The 10,885-nt window shown below is 39.9% G+C and overlaps 1 protein-coding gene across 5 annotated transcripts in view; it reads right to left on the bottom strand.

Moving 5' to 3' along the window:
* Positions 1-489: 489 nt before the first annotated feature.
* Positions 490-10,885, bottom strand: part of LOC132394008 (aminopeptidase Q-like) — a 195,143-nt gene continuing 184,747 nt past the window's right edge. For 2 of the 5 annotated variants that reach the window (XM_059969603.1, XM_059969604.1), the window contains 2 exons: positions 4,017-4,153; positions 490-832 (listed from right to left, as the gene is read on the bottom strand). In XM_059969603.1, the coding sequence (XP_059825586.1) occupies positions 604-832; positions 4,017-4,153 (366 nt within the window). In that variant the 3' untranslated portion in view covers positions 490-603. Of the gene's footprint in view, positions 833-4,016; positions 4,154-6,052; positions 6,207-10,885 lie in introns of those variants that run through there. The other 3 variants (XM_059969606.1, XM_059969607.1, XM_059969605.1) reach the window with 2 other exon arrangements.

The raw sequence follows: 10,885 nt of genomic DNA, 5'->3' as shown, positions 1-10,885 counted from the left end.
GGAATGTGGGAAGAATAAAATGAAATCACGTCATATTAAAAAAATGCCTGCTTGATGAGTTAGCACACACAGGTAAGCCAAAGGGAGTCTTTCTGAATTTGTATAGACATACAAGACAAGCAGAATTTGTCACAAAAAGACTATACCAAAGGCTATGCGAAATAAACAGCTGACTTTGCTGTAACAGAACATTTCAAGAACGTCAATGCAGGACATTCTTGGGTTCTTTTTCACTCCCCTCACTGAGCTCCCTCAGCTCCTTTGTAAAATAAAGTGAAAATTGCAAAAAAACATTAAAGGTTCTTTGTATTACATACTGATATATATTGTGTAATGCAAAGTTTTGGCACTTTAAGCTCACGTGCTTGAGTGCAGTGATATCAGTAGCACTCTGTTCAATTCATTGGCCCCTTCAGTAAAATCAAATAGTGACTATAGACACCAATCAACCAAGGCATGAATAACCAGTTATCAATAATTCATTGGGAAGCAGAAGATAAATAATGTCAACATTATTTTACTTGCATTTGAGGTGAAAATAACTACAAATCCTGTACACAACATAGTTCACTCAGTAGGAAAGAATGTACGTTCACAACAGATTCAATTAGAGACCAAATCAGGGAATTTTTGCACTACATCTATTCCTTCAGTTTCGATGCCGTCGTAGATCCACTTGCGGTTGCAACGGCACATAGGGCCACATTTCCAAGAACTGCATTTGGAACAAGGATAGAAACAGCCAGGGCAGTTTTCATCCAGGCAGTCACACAAGTCTACACCACTAAGCAGCAGTTTGCCAGTACTGTCGTATTTTCTCTGCCCAACCGCACTATTTCAGAGAAAAACATTTTATTAGTCCAGATTGTAGCCAATAAGCAAACACACACAAATGTAATAACAGTTCATTTTGATTCAAAGATTTCTGCAGCAACTAATCCCGGGGACACTCAGACCAGAGCGTCTCCTTTACCCTTCAGAATGTAGCATTTTTGTACTGTAAATTGCAGGTGTAAATTGACAAATGTCAACGGGAGATCTGGGATCACACAAATGTTGGGTTTTAAGTTACCATCTTCTTGAGCCTAGAAGGAAGACTTAAAAATGAGCAGAGTGAAAGATGATTGATACCAACAACATGGATAGGAAAGGAAGTCCTAAAGAGAGAATATAGGGAGTTGGGCAGAAAGATGAAAAGCAGGATTTCTAGGATAGTAATCTCTGGACTGCTGCCTGTGCCCCACACCAGCAAGAATAGGATGATTTAGTTGAGGAATTGGTGCAGGGAGCATGGCTTCAGATTTCTAAATCATTGGGATCTCTTTTGGGGAAGGTATGACCTGTAGAATAAGGAGACATTACATCAGAACCCAATGAGAGCAAGTTTGCTAGAGCAATTTTGAACTGTTTAAACTAATTTGGCAGGGGGATGGGAACTGGAGTGATAGGGGCGAGGATGGAACAGTTAGTATAGAAGTAGATGCCAACTGAAGGAGGACATGCAGATGATAGGGCAAAATTGTAGTCCGTGGGATGTTTAAGTGCATCATGGGAGCAAATATCAAAGAGGGTGATGAATACAGGACTGAAGGTGTTATATTGGAATGCACACAGTATACATAATGAAGCAGGTGATCTTGTAGTACAGTAAGACCTGGGCAGATATGACATTGTGAGCATCACTAAGTATGGTTGAAAGATCACGGTTGGGAGTTTAACATTCAAGGATACACATTATATTGAAAAGACAGATGGAGGGACAAGGGCAATATCAGTATTACCATGCAGTAAATGGAATTACAGAGAATACGAGAGGGAGCTGGCCAAGATTGTTTTGAAGGAGACACTAGCAAGGATGATGGCAGAACAACAATGGCTGGAGTTTCTGGGGGTAATTTGGAAGATACAAAATAGATACATCCCAAAGATGAAGAGGTATTCTAAAAGGAGGATGATGGAACTGTGGCAGATACAATAAGAGGGCAGAGAGGGCATGGTGGAGTGGCAGAGAGGGCTCAATGGGCCAAATGGCCTACTTCTGTTCCTTTGTCTTGTGATCTTGTGATATAATACAGCAAATATTAGTGGCAAGTTAGAGAATTGGGAAGCTTTTAAAAAAAACAGAAGGCAACTATAAAGCCAAAAGGAGGGAAAAGATGAAATATGAAGGTATGCTAGCGAATATACTGTAAAAAACCAAAAACTTTATCCCTCTCAGATATAAAGAGTAAAAGAGGAGAGTGGGTATCAGACCACTGGAAAATGATGCTGGAGGTACTTAAGTATTTTGCACTAGTCTTTACTGTAGAAGTGGCTAGTAGTATGCCAGAAGTTAGAGTGTCAACAGACAGAAGGGAGTGTAGATGGCATTACTAAGGAGAAGCAGCTTGGGAAGCATAAAGGCCTGAATGCAGAAAAGTCACTTGGACCAGACTGACTACACAGGTAGCTGAAGAGATGGTGGTGGCATTAATAATACCTTTCAAAAATTGGTAAATTCTGGAATGGTTCCAGAGGACTAGAAATTAGAAAATGTCATTCCACTCCAAGTGGTGAGGGAAGCAGAAGAAAGGAAATTATAGGCCAAATAACCCAACTTCAGTGGTTGAGAAAATGTTGGAGTCCATTAAGGTTGAGGTTTTGGAGTACTTGGAAGCGCATGATAAAATAGGCCAAAATCAACATTGTTTCCTTAAGGCAAAATGTTGCTTGATAAAGCTATCGGAATTCTTTAAGGAAATAACAGACAGGATAGACAAGGGAGAGTTAGTCGATGCTGTTTACTTGGATTTTCAGAAGGCCTGTGACAAGGTGCCACACATGAGGCTGCTAACAAGACAGACACTAGCATGGATAGAAGTTTGGCTGACTGGCAGGCGGCAAAGAGTGGGAATGAAGGGGGTCTTTTCTGGTTAGCTGCCGGTGATTAGTTGTGTTCCACAATGTTTGGTATTGGATCAATTTCTTTTCCACATTATATGCCAATAATTTGGAGGACAGAATTGATTGCTTTGTGGCCAAATTTCCAGACTGGTTGAAGATAGGTGGAGGAGCAGATAGATTTTAGAAATGCATTTCTTGCAGATGTGATGGAGACAGTTCCTCTGTGGTCCTCAAGGGAATTGAACAAGTATATGGTGAGGAATACTTTGTCAGGTTACAAAAATGTAAAGGGGCAGGGGTGTGCAAGACAGCATGCATGTAGAACTCAAGTTGCTCTGGCACAGAATTGGCAGATGCATGATAGGCTGAATGGCTACTTAATCACCGAATGTCTAAAACAACAGGGGAGATTCATACTTTTTGTCCATATTCTTGATTTTGGCAAGGTAAGTGGCCAAAGACTGAACAGCACTTAATTTGTCATAAATTTGACTTCAGTATATTTATTCAGCACATTGCTGCATTTTCTTTTTAACTTGATCCTATGAGTAAATCCTTACTTTTCCAGTAATTTCAAGTCTATATGCTGTATACGTACACTATTTAAATTTAATATATCCATGACCCACTGGAAGCTATCTGTCATTGTTCTCTACCCGTCAAAATACTCAAATCTGATTTGTTTCCACACGTGTAAAAGAATTCTCAAATTGCAATTAGGTTCTGTACATGAAATGACATTTCTCAAAATTATTTCCTTCCCTGCAGAATTTTGTACAAAACCCCATCCATTGCCCATCAGCAACAACATAAACATGGGTATAGGCACAAACATTGTGGCAATTCCTTTTATTGACTTTCCTCCCCCCCGCCCCCACCCCACATATTGTTGGCTATGGGAAAAGCCACCATACACCATGCTCTAGGGCAGAGTTGTTCTTTTAAAAAAAAGAGACAATTTAAAATGAAATATTACAAGAAAATTAGCTGGGTTTGATCTTGTCTCAAACAATTAGAAATAATCAATGCAAACCTGATATAATTAAAACTGAAATGAGAGCTGGGGAGATAAATAGTAGATGAAAAAATGCAGCCCAGAAAAAGTTAAAATATCACATTGCAAGTTACTTTACTTCTTTTCAAAGACAAGCTGCCTTAGCTTGGTCCTGCGGATCTCCTTTGTTTGCAGTCTGGTCTCAGGGTTGAACTCAGCTAGTAAAGGACCAGGGTTCTGAAATGCTAAACATTTCAGTTGCCGTTGTGTTTTATTCTGTAACAGTTCAAAAGAAATTGTGAAACAAGGTCAAAAATCATTCAGTTAATCTATAACATAGAATAATTCAAATATTGTTCCTACATGTGAATGGAACCGGAGTTCATTCTCCATAAAGTAACTCAAAGCAAAACTGCAACTGAAAATATGTATAGAATAATACAATAAATTAGCATGCTCTCCACAGTTATATTTGGAGAACTAAGGTGTATTTATGATAATTATACAACTTGCATACAAAATACTGTAGAATATACAGTATATTTCTGCTACATAATTTATTACTGGCACTATTTTATTTTGGATGCTAAATATGTAGGCCCACCTACTAGGTTAGCAATCAAACATCTTAATTACAATTGCATACAGATAATAATCAGAAATGCCAAAATGATCCATTAAAAATTAATTTTTCATGGTCAACAGAGCATCAGTGTGTGAAGTGGAGCTTATTAGGGGAGGGGAGAGTATAATACCATGCGGGGTGACTACAAATGGTGACTTTTGTGAAATTTAAAAGGGAACGGGTGAAGGAGCCCATATCATATCACTTGTAAAGACATTTCAATCTGTTTACAAAAGTGCATTAATGGTAGATGATTCTTTGCAAGGAGCTGTTTACATTTTCTACACCAGTCACCTTTGGGAAGGTGACTGTCAATTATTCATATGACTAACTGGTACAGCTTCCCATGCAGAATTAAAACATTTGCACATAACTGCAGCCGTAGTTGATAGTGGAGTTCCTGTGCCATTCAGTTAGCCACCCCACATGGGAGGGGTTCACATACAGAACAAGCAGAGTATCAATAAAGTTCAGTTGAATATCTTGCATGCTGCCTTGCTGGTGTTTGCTTTGCAATCTCCCTCAATACTGAGCTCAGTAACCTCCAAAATATGTACATACCCCACTATATAGACAGAAGGGACAAAAATCTTTGATGCAGTGTATCCACCCAATATTTCTACTCATTCCCAGAAAGCTCAGCTCCACTAGTAGGTAGGATGTTGTCAAGAGTGCAAGTGGGGCAGGGGGTTGGTGGAAATAATTCAAGGACCCCCCCCCCCCCACCCAAAGAGTGAATGGTGAAGATGATGTAGCTGTAGTGTTCAAAGGGGAGGCGGAGAAGCATCAGGGAAGAGCTTACAAGCCTGCAGAGGAGCACAGTACTGCTGCATTATCTCAGAGATGGTATAGCTTTCATTAGCTGAATGATTGCAACACAGAAGGAAATTATTCTGCGATTCTAAAGAGCTCTTAAAATAAAAAAAATAAACAAAGCAATTTATGTCCTGTCCCATATTCTGTAGCCACAACTCATTCTGCTCAGTACCTAGCAATCCTGTTGGTGTTCATCATCACGTATGCACCTTTAGGGATAATGGCAAAGTTATTGCACAGTTGTTGTGCTCACTGCCTGGGTTTTTCAGGTTGCATCCCAATATCAGCCCATTTGTCAAGTTACCCCTGATGTAAGTGACCAGTGAGAGAATTGGTGGGTATTAACATACACAGGAAGGAGAGGGTAGGTTACGGGGAAGCAAAGCAACTGTATCATTCTGGAGTAGCTGAATAGTCTCCATAGACCAAATGGCCTCCAATCTTACAATGCAATATGACAGGAAGTATATACAATTATCACCCTTCCTCCAACCCAATCACAGTTTCCCCCCCTCTACAGAATGCATATTTGAGGTATTTCTCTCAAGGCCTTGAATAAAAATGCTCATCCATCATTCCATTAAAATCCTAATTTATCAAATGGCAAAATAATCTACACAAATGGAAAGACAAATAATCCACACAAAACAATGGAAAGACAACCTTCTATCACAGTAACATGAATTTGAAATTTTGTGCCTAAATGAAAGGAATGTTAAGGACTTCTCCCATACCATTTTCTTCTGACTTTGTGAATCAGGCAAGTTTTTCTCCTGCAATGATTTTCTTTGGGTGGTCGGAGAAAAATTGTGAGCATTTAATATCGCCCTTCCTTGGTTAGGAGTGGTCACTTCGAGCATTTGTGCCCCATACATTATTGCAGGTCTACTGAAAAATATTTGCAAAGAATTAAAATCTCTCTAGGTCATTATACTGATCATTATACTGATCAACTCATTAGTCCTCAATTTTAACATTCAGCTTTCACACTACTTCACAAATCCTGAACTGAAAGCATTTAAATGACAGAATATAATGTTGTAGATTGTAAACTATTAAGAGACTCACTACTTAGAAATTAAGACTTCCTCTTAGTGTCTCTTTTCATTCTAAAGGCAAGGATTTTTTTAAAAAAAACAAGAAAACAGGCCAATACCTACATATTTAAATCTTGAGAAATTTAAGGTTCTTTTGCTAGGCAAGGTTGATATTCAGCATTAACGGAATAATCCTTATAAAATGCGTTTCCAAGCACAATAATCAGAGCATTGTAAAAAAAAACACATCTTACGTAATGTTCAAGTATCTCCACACCGTACTGCTTTTTACAATTATCCTGTCCAAATTCACCTTGACCAATAAGGATGCCACACTACACATGAATATTACAAAATCTATACTCTTACAAACAAGGCAGTCGTTAGTGTGGGTTTACATTGGAATTACAGCAAAGCACATGAAAACATTCAATAAATAAAGGTAAATCAACTGATAAGATATTTCAATGACCGGGGTATCCTGCATTTAAAACTTCACGACCTACAACAGAAATAACCTATCAATCATACGTTTTCAAATCAGAGCGATTAGTTGAGTCTCACTGTTAATAGATGGGCTTGTTAACACCTCAAACCCTGGCCATTAACTATTCTAGGTGACCTCAGAGCAGTACCATTTTTTGAAAGTGAAACTTTTAGCGTTTACAGCACTCTTTAGGGCATGTGACTTGTAACCAGTAACACGATGGTCCCTTCAAAACCATTTGAAAACATTTTGCGACTTTGACAAAGATACAGCAGTCGAAGTATTGCAATTTTAAAATACAGCTATAAACAATAACAATTAAATAAAAACCTGTCTTCGATAAACATCACCTGCTCATACAAATAATCTTGAAAATACAAAGTACAACTCTAACCAATTTAAGAAACACCGAGCTGAATCGCTATCTAAAGGAAATTGGAAAAATCTGCGCGAACACGCGGCGACAATGACAAGTAGCAACTAGCATTGAAAACTGCCACCTCTCTAACTTTATGCACGACCTGCTTTCTGGGGGTGAATTATTTGGGGGGGGAAATTAACTTCAAGATTGTTTCACGGACAACCTGTCTCTCGTTTATATCTAATTCACCAATCGTCGCTTAAATCCTCCAATCAATTAATTTAAACAACCAATGCCAGCCAAATCACAGATTTCCAACCACGTGGAAGCTCCCGACGGAGACGCTGGTAAAGTTGTCAGGGACAACGTAAAACGTGTTGTAATTGTTATCAGGAGCAATGGGAATTAGCCTAGCAATTAGAAAGGATCTTTCTGCTGGGGGTGTTAACCGACATTACACCACAAATAGTTAATAAATTGTGGGCATGATACGTTGGGTGTGCAAGCATTGTGACCCTTGCTGGGTTGCCCCAGCATATCCTCGGACTGTTGTTGTTGACGTAAATATCGCATTATCACCGTGTTGCCCATGTGACGAAGAAACAAAATGTGCTTTCACTTGGAGATTAAAAGCAGACCTGCAGGTTGCGTATTTTCATGGATGCTACTCCCGTAAGGGTGTAGTAACACTGAAACATTAAAAATGCCATAAACGGACCCTCATCCCGCCCCCGTCGGAGGTCCCGCTATGCCCGTCGCGATTCGGGCAGGGCAAAGTGCTTGCTGTTCCCTGCTCTGACTTTGGTCGACCTGCTAGGGGCACCACGAGGTGGCAACGTGACACAACCAAGTGAAGTTCCATCTCGGAGCAAACGTGAAATAAGATGCAGTAACTAAGCTATGTAGGGACACTACGGTTGCTTAAATGTTTGTTTTTAATATCCAAATACACACTTATGTGTCTGTCCACTAATACCTTTACATCGATAGGCGTTGGTATTCCACAGTTACTTGGTGCTCAAACTTGCATTCATTGTCAGCGTGAAACAAGATGGAATGAAATGGCAAAGCAGATCACAGCGGAAGAATGGACATCATGAGTAAAATGTATTGGGAGCCTTATTGACATGTCGTGAGATACTCAAATCGAAACACAGTGAGGAAGATAACTAATAACAATATGCTTAAGACGCCAAGTTTTTAGTGCTGCTGTTACAAAGTGCCAAATAACAATGGTGCTCATTTTTGAACTAGTGTTTTGGATTACATTTTAACTGAGACTGATATACACCCAGGCCGGGTCCTGCCAAAGGGTCCCAGCCCGAAACGTCGACAGTGCAGATTTCCTCGTGTACACCCAGGCCGTGCTCTTTTCTCGCTGCTGCCATTAGGTAGAAGGTAACAAGTGCCTGAGGACTTTCACCACGTCAACTATCAGGCTCTCGAACAAAAGAGGATAACTACACGAGTCACATCACTTCTCATTGTCATTTCGACCATAACTGCTGACACAGTACACACTAAAAACGAGACAACGTTTTTCAGGACCATGGTGCTCGCATATTGATCTGTTCCACAACCAAAGAGCTCAACTTAAGGACTCTTTATCTTGTTATTTCATGTTCTCATTATTTATTGCTACTGATTTATTCCGGTATTTGCACAGTTTGCTGTCTTCTATGTTCTTGCACTTTCATTGATCCTGATCATAGTTGCTATTCTATAGATTTGCGGAGGATGTTCGTAGGAAAAAGAATCTCAGGATTGTATATGGTGACATGTACACTCTGATAATAAATTTTACTTTGAACTTTTAAACTTTAAATGTATGTTATACTAAATTTTGCTTACTGTAACTTCTCTACAACTAAAGCACCAAGCAGTCATGTTGGAAGTGTGTCCTGAACAACGACTACTGGTAATAAAGACCATAATAATTATAAATCAACAGCTATAATACATATTGCAGTTGTTAATTCACCTTTGCTGTATTTGTTGTAAGTAACCTGACTCATTCTGGAAGAAATGCTTGGGAGTTAATTATTACAGTGTTTATGTGCTCAAGGTGGCACACTTCTGTTTTCACATTCCCTGTTATGTGAAAGTAAACTTTATTCAAAAAAGCCTGGTCAATTATAAATTAACTGATATTTTATCTAAAATATGGGGGGGGGGGGTACTACCACTGATTTTTGGTGAGCAGTTTTTATTTTTCCTAGTCTAGTCAATAATCAGCAGTGTACCTTTTAGGTTATTGGTTATAGTAGTCATCCTGTGGGTAATACCACTAATTATTAAACACTCTCAAATGCCTCTGACAACCAAGACCAGGGCTGAAAAGGCTAACACAAGCGGGCACAGTTTTAAGGTGCTTGGAAGTAGATACAGAGGAGATGTCAGGGGTAAGTTTTTTACGCAAAGAGTGCTGAGTGCGTGGAATGGGCTGCCGGCGACTGTAGTGGTGGCAGATACGATAGGGTCTTTTAAGAGACTCCTGGATCGGTAAATGGAGCTTAGAAAAATAGAGGGTTATGGGTAACCCTAGGTAATTCCTAAAGTAAGTACGTGTTCAGCGCAGCATTGTGGGCCGAAGGGCCTGTATTGTGTTGTAGGTTTTCTACGTTACCGGCTCCTGGCCTTTATGTGGTATTGTTTCTACTGACAGGAAAAGGGGCAAAGGCGGGTTACTGGTGCCTTAAAACCGGTCACTTCGAGCAATTGTGACTCATCAGCCGTGGTTGGCAGCTCATCTAAAAGAAGGAAAGCTCTGATCTCAAACCTCTGCTGCTTTGTAGCTTTATATACTTGTGGAGGAGGTTTCAAAAGTAAACCCCGAAGAAAAATCTGGAGCTGGAGTCCCTGAGGCAGGCCTACGTTGAGCTCAGTGCTGACTGGCAGCTGCTGTGATGCCGCCGGTGCCAGACCGTGTCGCCCTCTGCTGTTCATTTGGATTCATCAGCTGTGTGGACCGGGGGAGCCTGCTACAGCTTGCTCTCCATGTCGTACTGCCCTGGCTTGTGTATCACGTAGACAGTTGGGAAATAACAACCCTGACCAGTGGAGGGCCTCTCAGTCAGTTGTCCTGTTGTTGTGTTAGGCATCATTGTATTTTCTAACAACTTGCCATTGTGTAGTCTCCCACCAAAACTTTTTTTTATGTCTATTTGTTTATTCTTAAATAAATGTATTGCAGTGTAACTGAAGTCTCCTTTCTCTGGCTTATTTTCCATCACTAACACTTTCCCAGGACCCTTCCCCAATTCTTTTCCTTCAGTTCAATTATCTTCCACTCTCACCACAAAATAGTATCCATTCTCTTGTCGATAGTAATATCAATTTTCTTTTAAATCATGCAGGTTTAATCCAGGCCCAGAACAATCCGTTCACAATATTTTGTCCTTTGTCTCATGTCTTTTAGCGCATTTGATATTGGAACACTTTGAACTCTTAGTTTGCAATCAATATGCAATAGCTTCTCAAAAAATTGGTGGCAGTTATCTCGAGATTGCTTATGTGTGGCCCAGAACAAGGGAATGTTTATTGTTTGGAAACCAGTGCTGATCCTGTTGCTTAATTTCTCCAAGGGGATGATGTCACTCTTGGTTAGAGCACCAAACATTCCCCTGGGACCTGGATTTGCCTTCAGCTCAGACTAATGAAATGAAAGTCTCCTGTCATTCTT

This window comes from Hypanus sabinus, chromosome 5 (genome assembly GCF_030144855.1).
Source record: "Hypanus sabinus isolate sHypSab1 chromosome 5, sHypSab1.hap1, whole genome shotgun sequence".
Classification (NCBI taxonomy): domain Eukaryota; kingdom Metazoa; phylum Chordata; class Chondrichthyes; order Myliobatiformes; family Dasyatidae; genus Hypanus; species Hypanus sabinus.
This window is presented reverse-complemented; position numbering and strand designations above follow the sequence as displayed.